At 46.4% G+C, this 23,355-nt stretch overlaps 1 protein-coding gene and 1 long non-coding RNA gene across 5 annotated transcripts in view; one reads left to right on the top strand and one right to left on the bottom strand.

Annotated features, from left to right (window-relative positions):
• Window positions 1-3,634: 3,634 nt before the first annotated feature.
• Window positions 3,635-23,355, bottom strand: part of LOC134966338 (Golgi integral membrane protein 4-like) — a 504,615-nt gene continuing 484,894 nt past the window's right edge. For 2 of the 4 annotated variants that reach the window (XM_063943006.1, XM_063943007.1), the window contains exon 14: window positions 3,635-4,929. In XM_063943006.1, the coding sequence (XP_063799076.1) occupies window positions 4,825-4,929 (105 nt within the window). In that variant the 3' untranslated portion in view covers window positions 3,635-4,824. The remainder of the gene's footprint in view (window positions 4,930-23,355) is intronic. The other 2 variants (XM_063943009.1, XM_063943008.1) reach the window with 2 other exon arrangements.
• The window catches only part of LOC134966339 (uncharacterized), a 63,798-nt gene continuing 45,303 nt past the window's right edge, over window positions 4,861-23,355 (top strand). Inside the window, exon 1 of the long non-coding RNA XR_010188627.1 lies at window positions 4,861-4,979. This is a non-coding gene — a long non-coding RNA (uncharacterized LOC134966339). The remainder of the gene's footprint in view (window positions 4,980-23,355) is intronic.

The following is a 23,355-nucleotide window of genomic DNA, read 5'->3' as shown; positions in this document are numbered from 1 at the left end:
CCTTATAGCTGCTATATATATATATATATATATACATACATACTGCGCCTAAATTTAGTGCCCCCCCTCTCTTTTTTACCCTTCTGTAGCTTGTAGACTGCAGGGGAGAGCCAGGGAGCTTCCTTCCAGCGGAGCTGTGAGGGAAAAATGGCACCAGTGTGCTGAGGGAGTTAGCCCCGCCCCTTTTTCGGCGGACTTCTCCCGCATTTTTGAAACTCTGGCAGGGGTATTAATTTACACCTATATAGCCTCTGGGACTATATATGGTGTATATTTGCCAGCCAAGGTGTGTAATATTGCCCTCGGGGCGCCCCCCCCCAGCGCCCTGCACCCATCAGTGACCGGAGTGTGAGGTGTACATGAGGAGCAATGGCGCACAGCTGCAGTGCTGTGCGCTACCTTGGTGAAGACCGAAGTCTTCTGCCGCCGATTTTCCGGACCTCTTCATGCTTCTGGCTCTGTAAGGGGGACGGCGGCGCGGCTCCGGGAACGAACATCAAGATCGGGTCCTGCGGTCGATCCCTCTGGAGCTAATGGTGTCCAGTAGCCTAAGAAGCCCAAACTACCACCTGTTAGGTAGGTTCGCTTCTTCTCCCCTTAGTCCCTCGCTGCAGTGAGTCTGTTGCCAGCAGATCTCACTGTAAAATAAAAAACCTAAAATATACTCTCTTTCTAGGAGCTCAGGAGAGCCCCTAGTGTGCATCCAGCTCAGCCGGGCTCAAGATTCTAACTGAAGTCTGGAGGAGGGTCATAGTGGGAGGAGCCAGTGCACACCAGTAGTCTAAAGCTTTCTTTATAGTTGTGCCCAGTCTCCTGCAGAGCCGCTATTCCCCATGGTCTTTACGGAGTCCCAGCATCTACTTAGGACATCAGAGAAATAATCTTATCTTCCAGGACCAGAATTTCTCTCCTGTGGTGGCTGCTCAGTTCTTACCTCCTAGAGGGATGAAGGTTCGGGATCCAGGATGGAATCCTGGTGTCCATGGATGCAAGTCTCCAGGGCTGGGGAGCAGTCATTCAGGGGGGGAACGAAATTCCAGGGAAAATGGTCAAGCCAGGAAGCTTGTCTGCACATAAACATTCTGGAACATCTTGTTCGTGGTCTGCCCGTCTTAATTCAGTCGGACAACATACAGCAGTGGCGTACATAAACCGCCAGGACGGACTGGAGATCAGAGCGGAGATGGCAGAAGCCCAAAAAGTTTTCCGCTGGGCGGAAAGGGCATGTAAATGCTCTGTCAGCGATCTTCATTTCGGATGTAGACAACTGGGAAACAGACTTCCTCAGCAGACACGATCTCCATTCAGGAGAGTGGGGTCTTCATCAAGAGGTCTTTGCAGAAGGGTCAAGTCGTTGGGGAATTCCTCATATTGACATGTTGACGTTTTGCCTCAACAAGAAACTTCAAAGATATTGTTCCAGGTCGAGGGACCCTCAAGTAATAGAGGTCGACGCCCTGGTGACACCGTGGGTGTTTCAGTCAGTCTAGGTGTTCCCTCCACTTCCACTCATTCCGAGGTGATAAAGATCATAAGAGGAAAAAGGGTTCAGGCGATACTCATTGTTCCAGACTGGCCAAGGAGGGCCTGGTATCCAGATCTTCAGGAGTTGCTCATAGAAGATCCCTGGCCTCTTCCTCTTCGAGAGGTCCTGTTACAACAGGGGCCGTGAGTGTATCAAGACTTACCGCAGCTGCGTTTGACGGCATGGCGGTTGAACGCCAATTCCTAGCCCGGAAGGGTATTCCCAGTGAAGTCATTCCCACACTTCTTCAGGCTAGAAAAGAAGTAACGGCAAAGCGTTACCACCGTATTTGGAGAAAATATGGGTCTTGGGGTGAATCCAAGAACGCTCCTACGGAGGATTTTCCGCCGAGGCGGTTGCTCCATATTTTGCAAGCAGGTGTGGATGCGGGCCTTAAGTTAGGCTCCATTAAAGTACATATTTCGGCCTTATCAATTTTCTTTCAGAAAGAATTGGCCTCCCTTCCAGGAATACAGATCTTCTTGAAAGCGTGTTGCACATCCAACTTCCCTTTGTGCCCCCTGTGGCTCCATGGGATCTTAATGTGGTGTTGCATTTCTTGCAATCTCATTGGTTTGAACCTTTACGTAAGGTTGCATTCAAATTTCTTACTTGGAAAGTAGTCATGATGTTGGCCTTAGCACACAAAAGCCCTATTTAATCTTCCATGCTGATAGAGCGGAGTTGAGAACTCGTCAGCAATTTCTGCCAAAAGTGGTTTCATCATTTCACGTAAACCAGCCTATTGTGGTGCCAGTGGCTACTGACGCCTTGGCGGAGTCAAAGTCTCTCGATGTGGTCAGAGCTTTAAAAATCTATGTCGCCAGAACGGCTCATATTGGGAAAACAGAGGCTCTGTTTGTCCTATGGGCTCCCAACATGATTGGGGCTACTGCTTCCAAGCAGACTATTGCATGCTGGATCTGTGCTACAATTCAGCAGGCTCATTCTATGGCAAGATTGCCGTTACCGAAATCGGTGAAGGCCCATTCTACTAGAAAGGTGGGCTCATCCTGGGCGGCTGGCCGAGGGGTCTCGGCATTACAGCTTGGCCGAGCTACTACTTGACCGGGATCAAACACCTTTACGAAGTTTTACAAGTTTGATACCCTGACTGAGGAAGACCTCTTGTTGGGTCAATCGGTGCTGCAGAGTCATCCGCACTCTCCCGCCCGTTCTAGAGCTTTGGTATAAACCCCATGGTTCTTGAAGCATCCTCTAGGACGTAAGAGAAAATAGGATTTTAATACCTACCGGTAAATCCTTTTCTCTTAGTCCGTAGAGGATGCTGGGCGCCCGTCCCAGTGCGTACTGTATCTGCAGTTATTGGATATGTTTACACACAGGGTGTGTTGTGTTTAAGTCAGCCTGTTGCTGATGATGTTCATGCCATGGCATGCGTTATGCTGTTATTGGTAGTGTTTCCACACACAGGTTGTGTTACGCTTTATGTCAGGGTATTGCTGCATATTCTTCATGCCATCGGCTGGTGTTCTATTGAATGCCATGTTCGGCGGCATACTGAGGTGTGAGCTGGTAAGATGCTCACCGTGGTTTAACAATAAAATCTTTCCTCGAAATGTCCGTCTCCCTGGGCACAGTTACTTAAACTGGAGTCTGGAGGAGGGGCATAGAGGGAGGAGCCAGTTCACACCCAATCAAAGTCTTAAAGTGTGCCTATGTCTCCTGCGGATCCCGTCTATACCCCATGGTTCTTGAAGCATCCCCAGCATCCTCTACGGACTAAGAGAAAAGAATTTACCGGTAGGTATTAAAATCCTATTTTTTCAGTCTCTAATTACGGTATTTCGCACTGCAGGTGTGTGACTTTTCTGAATCTACTTCTTATTTTTCTCACTTTGATGCGATAAGGAGGCTGAGACCAGGGTTGGAATGGGTGAGAACTGGTAGAAAGTAGGCGTCAATGTGACTGCAAGGAAAGTACAGTAAGGGTATGGTTAGGGTACTGTATGTCATCGCAAACGGTGACATGAGAAAAATCTTAAATACAGCCTTATGATGGTGTCAGAGACCCTGTTGTAAGTGTAAAAGTTCAGTGATAATTGCAAAGCTACTAAAGATTACTACGCAACTGATGATGGCCGCAGCTGTACAAGACACACCCATTTATTTACATTTAGAAAGACAGCAGGAGCACTGTTTAAGAAGTTATTTCACACTGCAAGTAACCTTTATATTTTAGATTGACTGTGCAAATTGTAATTAAGTTTCAGACTCTGGGGGATATCCAATTATCCCCGGTAAAACATCGAGTCCGAAAAATGGCCGTTTTTCGGACCCAATGTTTTACCGGGGATAATTGGATATCCCCCTGACTCTGAATAAGGATCTTAATCTTCATTATTAGAAGTGTAAATGCCCACCATGATTAATTGATTACAAATGCCATTTTGAAGGCAGTAGATGCAAGATGACAAAGACAGACATCGCCCATAGTGGACACTGCAGTATTTCTGCAATCTTTTTGTCTGTTGAATTGGTTAGGTTGCCCAATATTCTTGGACCGCACATTTTTAAAAGATATATATTTTGTCTTACATTTATGTAAACTGGAGTCCTTTCAGTTTAAAGGACAGCTGGATATATAACCTCTGTCTAATTATGGGCGGTACTTCAGCCAACAAGGTATGTAGATAAGTGATGTATAATCTGGACAATGTACAACTGAGCAAACATCCACCAACATATAATGCAATTTGTAAATAAACAGGAATGATGATCTCTTCATTATTTATCTGGCCATGTTACACTTTCACAAATACAGAAAAAGCAATTAATGTACAATCCATACACACGCATTATTAATTAAACCTAACTGGTATTTAAGTATCAAATAAACCAATGATATATATAAAAAAAGGCTTTGTTGTATAATTAAGACCATATCGCTCTCTCCTTAGTGTTTGGATTATCAACAAATAAGTATCAAAGTCGATGACATCCATTTTAGTTCCTTATAACTGTTCAAAGAATTGAAGAGGTCGGAATGACCTGCACATCAAGGTGAAAAATATTTCTATTCTTCATTTAGCTATAGAAAGAGAAAGGTGCTCTCATGGTTAGAGCAGCACAAACAGAGCCGTGTAACTCATGTGTGGCTCCAGTCCTCCTCTCCCAGGAGTGGACTGCGGACATCAAGAGCCATGTCGAGTGTAGCTGTTCAAATGCCAGGCTTGAAATCCAGGTCTACAGTGACCTCAATGTGCAGCTTGTTAATGCCCTCTAATGCTACATGGCCTGTTCAGTGCTCCATCTTAGTGCAGGTTGAAAAAATAAAATCAGTAATATCTATCTCTTCTCTTCTTTACATCCAGAGCATCCTCCCCTTCATCCTGCGCCAGCTCCAAGTCATCAGCATTATCTGCTTCACCAACTTGCTCTTCCTGTCACACAAACAAAAGCCACAGATCAGACTTTGGACAAAAGAAGACAGGTACAGTATCATGCAACGAGAGTATGAAAGGAACCTGAAATTTCATAAGCATAGAGTTCTGAAACCCTGAGCAAGAGGGGACATGAGATCAGAGAAGTCAGGCCAAAACAGAAATCTGGAAAATGGTTAGCTGCAACAGGAACCTCCAGCACCGGAGATTGTTTTCATTCCATCTGTGCATGCTTATTTATGGGATAAAAATATGAGACTGTAGGGATTCACAACTAAGACAAGTGCACAAATAAAATATATCATAGTATCATGATGTTTTCTCTTAAATAACGTAGTGGGGGATTTATCAAAGTTTGGAGAGAGAAAGTATGGTCATTTGTCAAACACAGCCTGTCTATACAGGTCTATCTATGACAGATAGAAGCTGGTTAGTACTTTATCTCTTTCCACTTTCTCTCTCTCTCTCCAAGGTTTGATAAATCTCTCCCTTAGTTAGGACACACATATTGTTATGTGAAATTAACCTAGTGTACCTGTACTAAAAACATTAATACTACAGCTTGAGTGAATGCCTAATTGCAATGTACAGTTATTAGCAGGCATACCATTCTGGAGAACATTCGGCATAAACTGATGCCTCTCTTTGCGTTGTACATATTGCTGTGCTGTCCTACAGTAGGTATTATTTAAATTAGCCATTGGTATCAACTGAAAAAAATGGTTGTCTCCGATTATGTTCAGCACATAATTCCTTTTGGTTGTCATACAACAGGTATACAAATATAACTACATAGTTAGTCTATTCATTTGATTACTTAAGGAGCTTAAATAACATGAAAATAAGTATTCTGAGTTACAGATATGGGGTAGGTAAAATGTCACCTTGGGCCTTAATCAGAGACACATAAATGCACAATGCCCCACAGTCTGATGTCATCTGAGAGTTATTCAGAAGCAAACTGAGCACACACCTGTCTGTACATAGGATGGAGAGACAAGCACAATTATGGCTAGGTCTCACTGAGATGCAGAGTTCCAGGGATGCTGTATTTGAGCTTTACCCTTACACAATGGGTTTGGAAACTCACATTTTACACAATATATAGACTCGGAATAGATCTGGGATGACAATGGTCAGTGATTGTACTGTGTGCTGTGGTTGGGTATGGCTAGGAACACCAAAGGTCAGGTGGTAAATGTGGCAACTATTCCACAAAACTGTCCTGAAATTTTGCAGATAGCTAATAGGATGTTTGCACATTAGTACTGTTAAAAGAAAAAAAGAGAAAAAACTATATACAGTAGCTGTTCCATACAGTGATTATCTAACTGTATATTAAACACTTTCCCATGTACATTATGGAACTATATAACAAATACTGACTGCAATTTGGTTTGCATATGCCATTCTCCTCTACTGTACTAATCTTGCATGCTAATAATATATTATTCTTCAGACGTGGACTTGTATATGCAATAATAGTGTTTTGCCTATTGTCCCACATCAGGTTACCTAAAACTCATTTTCCCCTATCTGATCTTTTAAATGGACGTACTGTAAAATGCTCTATACTAGCACAAGGTAGAAAACCAATGAGCTCTAACTATCTTATTAGCGACCTGTATTTACAGAATATAGCACTAATATACTACTGTATGCAGTTTGTAGTCCATATTCTTCACAACACATGGGGCAATCAGGGTTTGGTATGGGTGACCAGAATTTGGGATCCTGCCGGTCACCATACCAACGCCGGAGTCCCGGGGTTTAGAATGCCGGCGGGGGAGGGGGGAGATCTGCCAGCGCAACAAAGCCCCTTGCCACACTGTGGGATCGGTGGAGAGTGCAGGTTCTATTCCCACTCTATGGGTGTTGTGCACACCCACGAGTGGGAATAGTCCCTGTTGATCGGCATGCCGACAGTCTGGATTTTGGGGGGACGGGATGCAGGCGTCAGTATTGTGACACATAACTACATCCTGGCAATTTCACCATCCAAAGCCAATTTTGCTTTAGCAATCACATACAGTCATACTATGTAATCTTTTTCCCTTTGGACTGAGGGTGCAAATTAGATTGGGGGGACGGAAATGGAGGAGGTGAGGTTGGGGCTACTTTGGTTGTCATATGAGTTATCGGGATTAGCCCCAACATGAAGAGCGACTTGACCCCTAAATTGACTAAAAGGAAACCTACAGAACCCTAGCCATGTCCAGAACTTAAAGGATAAGTCCAGCAAACAACTAACATTTTATCCAACACTTCCCTCACCTAAAAAGAAGAACTACAGATGTGTCCTCGTACACTGTGGCTTCAGTCACACCGAATAGCCTCCCTCTACCCGCCAGGTCCCAGGCAACCCAGACGGGCATCTTTTTTCTGTTCAAAATGTGCATTTTCTTCACACAAATAAATCAGCTGGCAGGGAGAATACTACTCTGTAGACTGCACTGATCAGTTTTATGTGGGACATTTGTACATGTGAATGGGTGTGAATGATTCGGATATGTGAAGTGCTACAATGCAGTGCCCACAGCTTTCTCACACCAAGTTTTGTTGTTCTTCATCTGCGACTGTGTTTAAAACAAATTCCTATGCAATTAAATTCCCAGCCCAGCATCAGTAGTATATTTTGCGTGGTGTTTTGCTGCATCTACGATGCAAATAAGTTGCAGAATTAAAAGAAAAAGATGCTACAGCTCTCAGAGTGGCTTACAAGCGCTAGCTGTCTCGTGCCATATGGTGTATATGCTACACCCCTCGGAATGGCTTACAAGCTCCAGGTGTCTCGTGCCATATAGTGTATATGCTACACCCCTTGGAATGGCTTACAAGCGCCAGGCGTCTCGTGCCATATGGTGTATATGCTACACCCCTCGGAATGGCTTACAAGCTCCAGGTGTCTCGTGCCATATAGTGTATATGCTACACCCCTTGGAATGGCTTACAAGCTCCAGGTGTCTCGTGTCATATGGTGTATATGCTACACCTCTCGGAATGGCTTACAAGCTCCAGGTGTCTCGTGCCATATAGTGTATATGCTACACCCCTCGGAATGGCTTTCAAGCTCCAGGCGTCTCGTGCCATATAGTGTATATGCTACACCTCTCGGAGTGGCTTACAAGCGCCAGGTGTCTCGTGCCATACAGTATGGTGTATATGCTACACCACTCGGAGTGGCTTACAAGCGCCAGGTGTCTCGTGCCATATGGTGTATATGCTACACCTCTCGGAATGGCTTATAAGCGCCAGGAGTCTTGTGCCATATGGTGTATATGCTACACCTCTCGGAGTGCCTTACAAGCTCCAGGTGTCTCGTGCCATATAGTGTATATGCTACACCTCTCAGAGTGGCTTACAAGCTCCAGGTGTCTCGTGCCATATGGTGTATATGCTACACCTCTCGGAATGGCTTACAAGCTCCAGGTGTCTCGTGCCATATAGTGTATATGCTACACCCCTCGGAATGGCTTTCAAGCTCCAGGTGTCTCGTGCCATATAGTGTATATGCTACACCTCTCGGAGTGGCTTACAAGCGCCAGGTGTCTCGTGCCATATAGTGTATATGCTACACCCCTCGGAATGGCTTTCAAGCTCCAGGCGTCTCGTGCCATATAGTGTATATGCTACACCTCTCGGAGTGGCTTACAAGCGCCAGGTGTCTCGTGCCATACAGTATGGTGTATATGCTACACCACTCGGAGTGGCTTACAAGCGCCAGGTGTCTCGTGCCATATGGTGTATATGCTACACCTCTCGGAATGGCTTACAAGCTCCAGGTGTCTCGTGCCATATAGTGTATATGCTACACCCCTCGGAATGGCTTTCAAGCTCCAGGTGTCTCGTGCCATATAGTGTATATGCTACACCTCTCGGAGTGGCTTACAAGCTCCAGGTGTCTCGTGCCATATAGTGTATATGCTACACCCCTCGGAATGGCTTTCAAGCTCCAGGCGTCTCGTGCCATATAGTGTATATGCTACACCTCTCGGAGTGGCTTACAAGCGCCAGGTGTCTCGTGCCATACAGTATGGTGTATATGCTACACCACTCGGAGTGGCTTACAAGCGCCAGGTGTCTCGTGCCATATGGTGTATATGCTACACCTCTCGGAATGGCTTATAAGCGCCAGGAGTCTTGTGCCATATGGTGTATATGCTACACCTCTCGGAGTGCCTTACAAGCTCCAGGTGTCTCGTGCCATATAGTGTATATGCTACACCTCTCAGAGTGGCTTACAAGCTCCAGGTGTCTCGTGCCATATGGTGTATATGCTACACCTCTCGGAATGGCTTACAAGCTCCAGGCGTCTCGTGCCATATAGTGTATATGCTACACCCCTCGGAATGGCTTTCAAGCTCCAGGTGTCTCGTGCCATATAGTGTATATGCTACACCTCTCGGAGTGGCTTACAAGCGCCAGGTGTCTCGTGCCATACAGTATGGTGTATATGCTACACCACTCGGAGTGGCTTACAAGCGCCAGGTGTCTCGTGCCATATGGTGTATATGCTACACCTCTCGGAATGGCTTATAAGCGCCAGGAGTCTTGTGCCATATGGTGTATATGCTACACCTCTCGGAGTGCCTTACAAGCGCCAGGTGTCTTGTGCCATATGGTGTATATGCTACACCTCTCGGAGTGCCTTACAAGCGCCAGGTGTCTCGTGCCATATGATGTATATGCTACATCTTTTGGAGTGGCTTACAAGCGCCATGTGTCCAACGCCATATGGTGTATTAAGGCAAAGTGTGTGGTGTTTTATGCCTGGAAATCTCTTGTCTATCCTTAGTTCTAACACAATTGTAAAAAAAAAGACAAAAAAGAAAAAAAATAGAAGAGAACTATTTACAAAACAACTTTCATGTTAAGTTTAGAACCTACACATGCAGATGTCTGTCAAAGGACATGAACAGAAAATCATACTTTTTCCCTTTAAACCTTCTCTATAAGTGAACAAATTCTGATAAACGTCAGCTTTGGCTTAGTATGGAGAAACCCTACAATTTGTCACTACACATGAATTACTGACTTGGTGACAGAAAAGAAGTTGGACTGCATACAGATAGAATCATAATACATTTTGTATTTAGGCATTTATTGTATTGCTGCGTTACAATTACACATGTACTGTAGTAGAAATGACTGTGATGGAAACACAGCAAGCAGCACTGCGTATTGGCAATCTGACATGTCTCCATAAATAAATGGCTGCTATTTTCTCCTCTCTTACAAAGGGAGTCGCACAGTGGAATTTAAAGAGCGCCCTTCTCCCTTCACTCATAAATACAATTTATATTCACTCTAAATGTGGCTAGGTTCTGGCAAAGGTATATTTAGACATGGAATGGGAAAATAGCTGTATGGAATGACAGGCATCTGTAAAGCACCATTTTATATGCTTATAAAACTGAGTAACTACACACAGGCCTCAACTTCAATTGGAGTCAAAAATAGCTGCTTGCCTCACAGGACCCAGTATAAAAAGAGTAATTCATTATGACAGAACTGCACCACTTGCAGAGGGATTAATACTATCTGATTGTTGTACTTGCATCAGTCATTACAGTGAGTAATTAGGAGACAATCTGCTTAAAGGAACATGACCTGGGGGGTGAAAAAATATAAGGCAACAATAGGATTGGGGGAAAAAATATCTAGAAAACACTAATCTTAAAAACAAGCCTGCTCAGCCATCTGTGAATCGTTCCTGCAGGTCTATGACGCTCCACCTATATATAACATCATGACGTGTGACATGACATAGTGTGCATCACGGCACGGCGCTGCCTATTTTGTCACAATTTCTGATGGCAACCCTGGCTGTGAAGAGGCCTTTCCTAAAGCTGATGAAGATTGTTTTCCGCAGACTGCCGAAAAACAAAAGTTATGGTAGACTTACCATGGTTAACTATTTTTCTTCGAGGTCCATAGGATCCACTTTCCTTACATTGGGGTGTAAGGGGTAGAAGTTAAGCTTTTCGTTCCCAGGATGCTCCAGTCCTCTTCCTCATATACCCCGGCCCAGGGGAGACAGTTTTGTTAAACCCAAGGCAGGAGCAGGATTTCAGGAGAGAAGGAAGACCTGAACATACAAGGTACACTCTCCCACATAACAGAGGAGAGAAACATCAAAAAGGGAAAAAACTAAAAATATTCCCCCCCAAGACAGGTACGTTAGGGTGGGCGCCATATGGATCCTATTGACCACTAAGAAAAAGCGTTAACCATGGTAAGTCTACTCTTGTTTTCTTCGTCAGGGTCTATAGTGATCCACAGTTCTTACATTGGGAATGTCCTATAGCAGTAGATGGGAGAATCTGATGCCCAAAGGAAGCATCCTGAGAGGCAAAGGTATTAAAGGCATAAAACCTCAAGAACGTGTTAATAGAAGACCACATAGCTGCCTTGCAGAGTTGTTCAGCAGTAGCGCCTTGGTGAGCTGCCTATGGGGGACCTACTGAATGTGTAGAATGAGCAGAGACTGTATCCGAAACAGGAAGATCAGCTCGAATGTAAGCCTCTGCAAGTCATGCAAAGCCACCTGGACAGCATTTGTTTACTAGGTGACCAACCTCGCTTATGGAAGACATACAGGACAAATAGAGAATCTGTTTTCCTGATCACTCTGGTATGTTCCACATAAATCCTTAGTGCATAAACCACATCCAATAAGGCCTCTCCAGCCAACAGATCTGAGGACTGAAAGGCTGAAACCACTATCTCCGTATTTAGATGAAACTTGGACACCAACTTCGGAAGGTGACCCACCTTGGTCCAGAAAACTGCCCTATCTTGATGGAAGATCAGAAACAAAGGCACTCCCAAATCAGACACCCTTATCGCACAGCCAATAGCCAAGAGAAATAACACCTTTACCGGCAGCCACTTAAGGGGGGTAATTCAGATCTGATTGCTGCTGTGCGTTTTCGCACAGCGGGCGATCAGATCCTGACTGCACATGCGTATGCACCGCAATGCACATGTGCATGGACAACAGCAACAAGTATCGCTGGCCAGTGACGGGAAGGTGCAAAAAAGCCCATCGCATGGGCGTACGCAAGGTGATTGACAGGAAGAGGCCATTAGTGGGTGGCAACTGACCGTTTACAGGGAGTGTGCGGAAAAACGCAGGTGTTACAAAGCATTTTCAGGGAGGGTGTCTGACGTTGGCTCCGGCCCCGATCAGCCTGTTCTTATCACACTGGAGGAGTAAGTCCTGGGTTGCGCAGGTACAGCTCGGCTACACATGTGATAGCACACTTGCAACGGCGAAAATACACTCCCCCTGTAGGCAGTGACTATCTGATCGCAGGAGAGCAAAGAACGCAGCCCAGCAATCAGATCTGAATTAGGCCAAAGGTCCACTGACTCTAAAGGCTCAAATGGGGAAGTCTTAAAAGCTTGAAGGACCAGGGCTTAAATCACAGGGGGCCACTGGACGAACAAAGGGAGGCTGGATATGGAGTATTCCCTGAAAAAAGGTACACACATCTTGTAGTGGAGCCATCTTTCATGCTAAGCGAAGACTAAGGTCTAACCCTGCCTGCAGAAAGGCCAGTATCCTGGAGACCCTAAAGGCACAAGGATCATAACGCCTACGTGCATACCACTGAAAATAAGCATGCAAAATCCGGTAATAGATGTGGGATGAAGATGGCTTATGAGCCCACAGCAGTGTCTGTATCACTGCATCTGAGAACCCCTTAGCTCTGAGGACTGGTGACTCATAAGCCAAGCCGTCAAAGACAGTTGAGCCAGGTCCCGATGCAGACAGGGACTCTGAGACAACAGGTCTGGTCACTGTGGCAGTAGGAATGGCATGTCCATGGACAGATTTTGGAGATTGGCAAACCATCTGGGAGCTATCACTATCACGGTACCTTCTACCCGCTTGAACTTGCAAAGAACTCTGGGTAAAAGTGCTATTGGAGGAAACCGGTATCACAGATGGAAGGTCCACCGTACAGCTAGAAAGTCCATGAAGGCTGTCTGTAGCTCTCTGGTCCTGAATCTGTACATTTTGATTGTGACAAGAGGCCACCAGGTCTAAATCCGGCAGACCCCATCTGTTTGCCAGGTTTTGGAACACTACGGGGTGCAGAGCTCATATGCCATTGTGGACATCCCGCCGACTGAGGAAGTCTGCTTCCCAGTTGAGGATTCCTGGCAGAAATACCGCTGAGATGGCTGGAAGGTGAGCTTTGGCCTACTGGAGCATGCACTCCACCTCTGCCATAGCCAGATGGCTGCGAGTGCCCCCTTGATGGTTTAGATAGGCAACTGTGGTGGTGGTGTCGTACTGAACAGGCCTGCCCTAGAGGAGATCCTGAGCCTGAACAAGAGCTCTGTAAACTGGCCGAAGTTCCAGGACATTGATTGGCAAGAAACTTTTGGCTGGAGTCCACAGAGCTTGAAAGACGTGTGGACTAGTTTCTGCGCCCCATGCGCAGAGACTGGCATCCGTGGTGAGGACCACCCAATCCAGAATGGCCGTCCTTTGTCCAAGTGGGACGTCTGTAGCCACCAGGTGAGAGACAGACACACCTCCAGAGACCGTGATCTGATGATACTGCCCGTTCCACCTGGACAGTATCAGATGTTGTAGGGGCCTGGAGTGAAACTGGGCATACTCCACCATATCGAAGGTGGAGACCATGGACCCCAGAACCTGCATTGCCAAATGTATGGACCCCGCTGATTGTGCAGTAAGTTACAGACCTCTGACTGCAGTCTGGCAACTTTGCTGTCAGGAAGAGCCTCTGTTCCTGTGAATCCAGGAGAACCCCTAGATGCAACATCCGTGACGAGATAAGGGAGGACTTTTTCCAATTGATCAGCCACCTGTGAGTTTGTAGAAAGGCCATGGATATTCAAAGATGGCAGTGCAAAACCTCCTGAGATTATGCCAGGAGTAACAAGTCGTCCAAATATGGGAGCACCCTGTTCCCTTGACGATGCAGCTGAGCTGCTATGAGAGCCGTAACTAGACTTTTTGGTGTCCTGTGCCAGAGAGAGAATTGGCGCCCCCCCCCCCCCCCCATTTTTCACAACTGGGACATAAGGCACATGCCTCGTGGGGAAGGGGCTTGACAAATTGATCTCAGAGAAAGCCCATACTATGATGCCCCTTCCTACATACACACACATTTATAGACCACTGTAATCCTCTTTATACCATACCATATCTCTATACCATATTCATTCACTTAACGTGAGAGCTCGTTGTTATTCAGTTACAATAACCTGTATTAAATAACACATTTCAATATACTGCTATACCTAGGATTCAAACCTATAACCTGTTGATTTCTAATCAAACACCCTACTCATTGAGCTATTTGATCCTGCATAGAAACTATGAACACTAAATGAAGCCACTGGTACTTTGTAAAAAAATATTCAGCATTGCAATTGAGCAGATCTACAGTATGTAGTGTCAGCCACACATCCAATCTCTTGCAGCCACACAGTACATAGATCTACTCAGCTGCAATGCTGATATTTTCACAATGTACAAGGTATGCTTCAAATAGTTAGAATTCTCTAGCTTAGAATTAGGGCATATAGCTCAATGAATAGATTGTGTGACTGCAATGCCACAGGCAGTGGTTTTGAATCCCGGGTATGTCAGCATCTTGAAATGTAATAACGGACAGTGTGACTGAAAAACAAAGACATCTCAAGTTCAGTTCATGAATGTTGTATAGGTATTAGCAACAGAATGGGCCAGGGTAGGAGACACAGGGGCGGCCAGGAGATGCTGGGCTTCAAAAAGGGGGAAAGCTGCAAGTGGAAGTAATTAAAACAGATAACTGAGAAGTGACGCCAACAGGGCCCCCGACCCTGCAGCGATATGTGCGGTGCCCCCTCCACACACACCTAGTTGTGGCCCTGGCTGCCATACCCACCATCAACTTCGTAAATACCCATAGAGTCGTAGCCAGCCCAAAGGGTAGTGCCTGAAACTGCCAATGCTGTTGCAGAACAGCAAAGGGGAGAAATCTTTAAAGAGCGGGTGCTATAGGGACATGTAGGTAGGCATACTGAATACCCAAGAATACCATAAAGTCCCCTGGCTCTGATGCCAGAGCAATAGACCATAGTGTTTTCATACGGAATCTGGGCACCCGCAAAAACTTGTTCAGAGATTTCAGATTGAGGATAAGCTGATAGGTCCCATTGGGTTTCCGAACCAGGAAAAGGGGGGAGTAAAAATCCTTTCCCTGTTGTTCTCAGGAAACAGGATAATAATCCCTACGTTGAGTAAATACTGAACAGCTCCTTGGACCGCCATGGCTGCACATGGATCAGATGGAGGATAGGTGCAAAAAAAGCTGCTGGGGGGGCATCTCACAGATGAAAGGGCATACTCGTGAGAGACCACTTCTCGCACCCATGTGTCTGTAGTTGACTGGTGCCATGAGGCTGCGAATTGCAGAAGTCTGACTCCTACCTTGGGGTCCCCCAGGAGGAGGCCCGGCTTGTCAGGTGGAGGGTTTAAACCTCTGCTTGGGGGCCAGGTGTCTGGCTATCCAGGCTTGCTTAGTCCACAACTTAGCCACCTTGAGGGAGACAACCTGCCATGAAAAAGCCTGCCCTTTCGCTTTTCCTTGAAACTGAAAAGGAAGATGTTCCAACCTTCAGGTTAGATGCTGATGGTAAAAAAAAGCAGACTTGGAAGCTGCCTGAATAGCCACAATCTTATCCAATTACGCGCCAAACAGAATGTTTCAAGCGAAAGGCAGAGCTTCCAGTGCTCTTTTAGACTCTGAATCCGCCTTCCAGGAGCGTAGCCTGAGCACACGGTGAGATACCACTGAAGTAGCCAAGTGTTAGGGTCTCCTGCTCTGTGCTGCCACGTCGTCATGGCAACCGGGAGACAAGTGCTAGCGGAGTAACCTGAGCGTAGCTGATACTCCGGTTCGGGTCTTTTGCTGTGCAGTGGTTACAGGCTCTGTGCACGGCAGGGGATCCGGTGCTGGTTTTTGTGCTCACAGTCTGTGAGGTCTGAGTGGGGCGTGGACAGCACCTGCTATATAAACCCTCTTCTCAGGTTAGGCAGATGCTGCTGAATCTTTGTTGGTTAGTCAGTTCCTGAAAGCTAGCTAGTACTGTGTAAACTTTGTATTTGTTTGTTGCTTACTGCAAATAGGCCTTGGGATTTGGTATTACACTCTGCCAATCCAGACCTAGCAGTAAGACTGGAGTCAGTCGTTTAACCTGCTGGGGTTCTTTTGCTACTCTGTGAACCTAGCAAGTTTGTGGCTGTATTCTCAGACTTGCCTGCCAAAATCCTTTCTCACTGTGCAAGGTGTTCAGGTGTCAGTTTAGTGGCAGTAAGCTGAACCAGTGCACTGCAAGTGAGGACTAGGATTGTGGAGACTCTCCTTGTGTCTATTATTCCATCTCTGACTAAGAAGTTTACTGCCAGACCCGTTGGTAACCCTTTAGGGTTTTGCTGTTGCCCTTAGCAACAGCATTTCGGGTTCTCTACGTATTAAATCACTACATCTCGCTTCTTTCCATCTGAGCATTCCTAATACTAGGGAGACACCCAGTTTCTTAGCCTTTGGGCTTCTCTGTTCACTTTGTGTTTATTTTGTTACCCTATCACCTTCTGTGTATGTAATGTCATATTCCCCAGTCTGTCTGTGAGTTCATTTGTTTTGCATCCCTCACCGTTCAGACACCAGTACATTCCTGCTGGCACTGGTGTGCATAACACCAAGGCCCTGGAAGCCAACATACTCGTATCCCGGGATGCCTCTCCTAAATATCGAGCCACTTGCCTGATGTTAGCTATAAGAGACAGCTGGTCTCAGGAACCATCCAAATTCAGACTGTCCTCTAGTGCATCAGCCGAATGCTCCATAGCTTTAGCCACCCAGGCTGAAGCTAACGCTGGTCTAGAAATAGCCCCTATAAAAGGTAAAAAACAGACTTAAGACCCACTTCCCCATCTGTCACATCCTTAAGGGAGGAAGCCGAGGGTATAGGTAATGTGTAGGAGCGCACCAGGAGTGCCACATAAATATCCCCAGGAAGGGAAATTTCCCATGTAGCACACTCTCATTGTAATAAAGGGTAACGAGACGCCAATCTCTTAGGCACAAGGAACTTCTTAATAGGAGCATTTCAAGCTTCCTGCATGAGTTCAGCATGATATTCAGTGAGGGAACTCAGCCTTAATCACCTTCTGATGCTTAAACAAAGAAGTTTTAGGCGCAGGCCCTGGTTCTTCCTCCTCAAAAACAAAGAGACTTGACTTCCCTCACAAGGGCTGTATCATCCTTCCGAGAAATGATGATCCTCCTCCCCTGAGGGAGACCCAGGGAGAGAGGTGTCCAACTCTTCCACTGAGGAATCCACAGAGTTTGACCACTGTGTAGACTGTGAGGATAGTTTTTATGTGCCATAATTGTCTTAGGACGGTCTGCCTGCAACAACTGAGAATCTGCCTGCAACAACTGAGAAACAGCCACCATGTGTATGTAAATGGGTTCATCCATGGAGGATACCCCGGGGCCTGCAATGCATGAGGCAGTTGCTGCGGAACCCCCATATTAGGTGGCAAAGCAGGAGGCGACAAGCGGTCCGCTATACGCATTAACACCTGTGCAAAAGAAGCCACCCAGGGTGGTTCACAGGGGCTGGTTGAAGCAGCCGTTGTAGATTTGACACAAAGCATTTAACACACATCCTCTTTGTTACCTTTGTCTTTGGAAGACATTGTAACCGATTAACTAGAGATGAGCACGTTCGGTTCTCAGAAAACAGAACCCCCCGAACTTCACGATCCGAGCCGGGAACAGAGACCGGCTTGGGACTTCCCGCCAGACTCTGATCCCAGAACGAGTCAAAACGTCAACATCCTGCTGTCGGATTCTCTTGGGTATTGTATTCCATATAAAGAGCTGCGCGTCACTGCCATTTTCACTCCGGACTTGGAGAGTGAGGGAGACAGACCTCTGTCTCGCTGTGGGTGGTGGTGTCGGGTGGGGTCGATGTGTGCTCTCTAGGGGTGCTGTCCTGTCCCTGTGCTGTTCTGGCTGTCACTGGTGTCATGTGCTGTTAGGGGTGCTGCAGCTGTACATGGGTGTTGCTATCCTGACTGACACTGTGCTGTACAGGGGTACTGTCCTCATGTATGCTGTGAAAATACAGGGGTGCTGGCCCTGTCTTGTATGCTGTAAAAATTCAAGGGTGCTGTGAAAATAAATGTACACTGCCCCTGTCTTGTATGCTGTAGAATTTCAGGGGTGCTGTGAAAATGAATGTACGCTGGCCCTGTCCTGTATGCTGTAAAAATACAGGGGTGCTGTTGTTAAAATAAAAGTACACTGGCCCAAATACAAAGGTGCTTTTGTTAAAATAAAAGTACACTGGCCCTGTCTTATATGCTGTAAAAATACAGGGGTGCTGGGAAAATAAAATGGTACTGTTCTGTGTGCTGTAATAATAAAGGGGTGCTGTCCTGTGAAATGGAGAATAAAAATTTGGAGGAAAAAATAGTGAAAGGTCAGGATCCACTTTCAGTTCCTAGTACTAGTGTTGAAGCTGCTGCTGCCACCAGTCATGACATTGACGATGCAATTCCATCAATGTCGCCTGCTAAGGCCAATGACCATAGAGTGCATGTAAAATCCAAGAAGCAAAAATTAATAATCAGAAAATAAAAAAAATATCTGATGAGAAACGTTAAATTGGCAATATGCCAATCATGACACTAAGTGGCATGGAAAGGCTAATGCCTTGGCCTATGTTCATGACTGGTGGTTCAGCTTCTCATGAGGATGGAAGCCCTCCTCCCTCTCAAAAAATATAAAAAATTAAGCTTGTTAAAGCACAGGAAAAAACAACTGTGCATTCAGAGATATCACAAATGCCCAAGGAGAGTCCAAGTGTGTCCGCGGTTGTGATGTCTAGGCTATCCCTTCCCAAGACTGTATGGGAAGAGGAGGCTCCGACCACCATTTGCACGTCCCCTGCAAGTGCTGGGAGGAGCACCACCAGTCCAGTTGTTGATATTGAAATTGAAGATGTCACATTAGAAGTACACTAGAATGAGGAGGATATTTGTGTAACTGGTGCTGAGGATGAAGTTGACGATGAGGATCCTGATGGTGATGTGGTTTGTTTGAATAAGGCACCAATGGAGACAGTTGTTGGACATGGGATGAAAAAGCCTATTATCATGCCTGGGCAAAACACAAAAAAAGCCATCTCTTTGGTGTGGAATTATTTCTTCACAAATCCGGACAAAAGGTGTCAAGCCATGTGTTGCCTTTCTCAAGCCATACTAAGTAGGGGTAAGGACGTTAACCACCTAGGAATATCCTCCCTTATACGTCACCTGCAGCACATTCATCATAAGTCATTGTCAAGTTCAGAAACTTTGGGTAATAGTGTAAGCAGTCCACTGACACCTAAATCCCTTCTTCCTGTTGTACCCAAGCTCCTGCAATCCACACCTCCAACTCCTGCAACGTCAATTTTCTCCTCAGTCAGGAATGTAAGTAGTCCTGCAAACCACGTCACTGGCATGACTGATGAGTCCTCTCCTATCTGGGATTCCTCCGGACGATCCTTCAGTAGTACGCATACTGCCGCTGCTGCTGTTGGGAGTTGATCGTCATCCCAGAGAGGAAGTCAGAAGACCACTTGTACTACTTCAACTAAGCAAATGACTGCCCAACAGTCCTTTGCGAGGAAGATGAAATATGACAGCAGTCACTCTGTTGCAAAGCGGATTACTAAGGCCATAACAACCATGCTGGTGTTAGACGTGTGTCCGGTATCCGCAATTAGTGCAGTGGGATTTAGACAGTCGATGGACGTACTGTGTCCCCGGTACCAAATCCCATCTAGATTCCACTTCACTAGGTAAGCGATTCCTGGACTGTACAGGGACATTAAGAAACGTGTCCACAAAAATGCGGTTGTACCCACTGTCCACTTAACCACGGACATGTGGACAAGTGGAGCAGGGCAAACTAAGGACAACATGACTGTGACCGCCCACTGGGTAGATGTATTGCCTTCCGCAGCAACAACAGCAGCGGCACCAGTAGCAGCATCTCACAAACGGCAACTCGTTCCTAGGCAGGCTACACTGTGTATCACCGGTTTCTGTAAGAGGCACACCACTGACAACCTCTTACGTAAACTTAGGGGCATCATCGGACAATGGCTTACCACACTTAGACTGTCCTTGGGATTTGTAATATCTGTCAACGCCACCAATATTGTGCGTACATAACATCTGGCCAAATTCCAGCACGTCCAATGTTTTGCACATACAATTAATTTGGTGATGCAGAATATTTTGAAAAACGACAGGGACGTGCAGGAGATGCTGTCGGTGGTTCGAAAAATTGCGGCCCACTTTCGACATTCAGCAGCTGCGTAACTGGAGTGCCAGCAAATACTTCTGAACCTGCTCTGCCATCAGCTGAAGCAAGAGATGGTAATGAGGTGGAATTCAACACTCGATATGCTTCAGAGGATTGAGAAGCAGCAAAAGGCCATTCAAGCCTATACATCCACCTATGATATAGGCAAAGCAGGGGGAATGCACCTGACTCAAGCGCAATACAGAATGATTTCCGTGTTGTGCAAGGTTCTCCAACCCTTTGAACTTGCCACACGTGAAGTCAGTTCAGACACTGCCAGCTTGAGTCAGGTCATTCTCCTCATCAGGCTTTTGCAGAAGCAGCTGGAGAATTTGAAGGAAGAGCTAAGATAGAGCGATTCCGCTAAGTATGTGGGACTTGTGGATGGAACCCTTCATTCGCTTTGCCAGGATTCAAGGGTGGTCAGTCTGTTGAAATCAGAGCACTACATTTTGGCCACCGTGCTCTATCCTAGGTTTAAAGCATACGTTGTATTTTTCTTTCCGGCGAGCACAAGTCTGCAGAGGTGCAAAGACCTGCTGGTGAGAAAATTGTCAACTGAAGCGGAATGTGACCATCAACAGCTCCTCCTTGATTTTCTCCCACAACTGGGGCTACGAGGAAAAGAATAAGATTTCCTTGCCCACCTGCTGGCTGTGATACAGGGCAGTCAGGAGCAAGTGTTGACATCTGGTCCGGACTCAAGTAGCTGCCAACTATTACGGACATGTCTACTGTCACTGCATATGATACTGTCACCATTGAAAGAATGGTGGAGGATTATATAGGTGACAGCATCCAAGTAGGCATGTCAGACAGTCCGTATGTATACTGGCAGGAAAAAACAGGATTTTAATTACCTACCGGTAAATTCTTTTCTCGTAGTCCGTAGAGGATACTGGGGTCCATTTAGTACCATGGGGTATAGACGGGTCGACTAGGAGCCATGGGAACTTTAAGAATTTGATAGTGTGGGCTGGCTCCTCCCTCTATGCCCCTCCTACCAGACTCAGTCTAGGAAACTGTGCCTGAGGAGACAGACATACTTTGAGAGAAGGATAGATGAGGATAGTGGTGAGATTACGAACCAGCACACACAACAAGAGGAAAGCCAAGCTAACCAAACTTGAAACAGGAATAGCAATGGCTCCCCTAACATTACTTAACCAAGTAACAGTGCAGGACGAATGAAGCGCTGGGCGGGCGCCAAGCATCCTCTACGGACTACAAGAAAAGGATTTACCGGTATGTAACCAAAATCCTATTTTCTCTTACGTCCTAGAGGATGCTGGGGTCCACATTAGTACCATGGGGATGTACCAAAGCTCCCAGAACGGGAGTGAGAGCGCGGAGGCTCCTGCAGAACTGACTGACCAAACTTCAGGTCCTCAGTGGCCAAAGTATCAAACTTGTAGAACTTTGCAAACGTGTTCGAGCCAGGCCAAGTAGCTGCTCGGTAAAGCTGTAAAGCAGACACACCCGGGCAGCCGCCCAGGAAGAACCCACCTTACGAGTAGAGTGGGCCTTAACAGACGTAGGACACGGCAATCCTGCCATAGAATACACATGCTGGATAGTGAACCTAATCCAGCGAGAGATTGTCTGCTTAGAAGCAGGACATCCAAGTTTCTTGGGATCATACAGGACAGAGAGTCCGATTTTCTGTGACGAGCAGTCCTCTTCACATAGATTTTCAGAGCCCTTACAACATCCAAGGACTTGATGAAATTGAGGAATCAGTCGTAACTGGCACCACAATAGGTTGGTTGATATGAAATGCCGACACAACCTTCGGAAGAAACTGCTGACGTGTCTGAAGCTCAGCCCTATGTTCATGGAAGATCAAGTATGGGCTTCTACAGGACAAAGCCCCCAACTCCGACACACGTCTAGCAGAAGCTAAGGCCAAAAAAGTGACAGCCTTCCACGTGAGAAACTTGACCTCTACCTCCTGTAGAGGCTCAAACCAGTCCGACTGGAGGAACTGCATCACCACGTTAAGATCCCAGGGCGCCGTAGGCGGCACAAAGGGAGGTTGGATGTGCAGAACTCCCTTCAAAAAAGTCTGAACATCAGGGAGGGCAGCCAACTGTTTCTGGAAGAAAATGGATAGGGCCGAAATTTGGACCCTCAGGCCCATATCCACACCTGCTTGCAGGAAAAGGAGAAAACGTCCCAGTTGAAACTCCACCGCAGGAAACTTCTTGGACTCGCACCAAGATACATATTTTTTCCAAATACGATGGTAATGTTTAGACGTAACTCCTTTCCTAGCCTGTATCAGGGTAGGAATAACCTTGTTCGGAATGCCCTTCCGAGCTAGTATCTGGCGTTCAACCTCCATGCCGTCAAACACAGCCGCGGTAAGTCTTGATAGGCGAACGTCCCCTGCTGGAGCAGGTCCTCCCGAAGAGGAAGAGGCCTCGGCTCTTCTAGCAGTAGATCCAGAAGATCCGCGTACCAAGACCTTCTTGGCCACTCTGGAGCAATGAGGATGCTTGAACCATTGTTCTCCTTATGAGCTTTAGCACTCTTGGAATGAGTGGAAGTGGTAGAAACACGTACACCGACTGGAAAACCCACGGAGTCTCCAGGGCGTCCACCGCCCTGGTGACTCCCTGGAACAATATCGTTGAAGCTTCTTGTTGAGACGAGAGGCCATCATGTCGATTTGAGGTACACCCCAAAGATCTGTTACCTCAGTCAACACCTCCAGATGGAGTCCCACTCTCCTGGATGGAGATAGTTTCTGCTGAGGAAGTCCGCTTTCCAGTTGTCTACTCCCGGAATAAAGATTGCTGACAGCGCCAATGCGCGTTTTTCTGCCCAGAGGATGATTCTTGATACCTCTGACATTGCAGCTCTGCTCTTCATTCCGCTCTCTCGGTTGAGATAAGCCACTGTTGTTACATTGTCCAACTGCACTTGAATGGCCCAATTTCTCAGAAGATGGGCCGCTTGGAGAAGACAGTTGTAGGCGGCTCTTAGTTCTAGAATGTTTATCTGTAGGCCGGCTTCCAGACTTGAC

This window comes from Pseudophryne corroboree, chromosome 10, assembly GCF_028390025.1.
Source record: "Pseudophryne corroboree isolate aPseCor3 chromosome 10, aPseCor3.hap2, whole genome shotgun sequence".
NCBI classification, from domain to species: Eukaryota; Metazoa; Chordata; class Amphibia; order Anura; family Myobatrachidae; genus Pseudophryne; species Pseudophryne corroboree.
The sequence above is the reverse complement of the archived record's forward strand: the minus strand, read 5'-3'. Positions and strand labels throughout refer to the sequence as shown.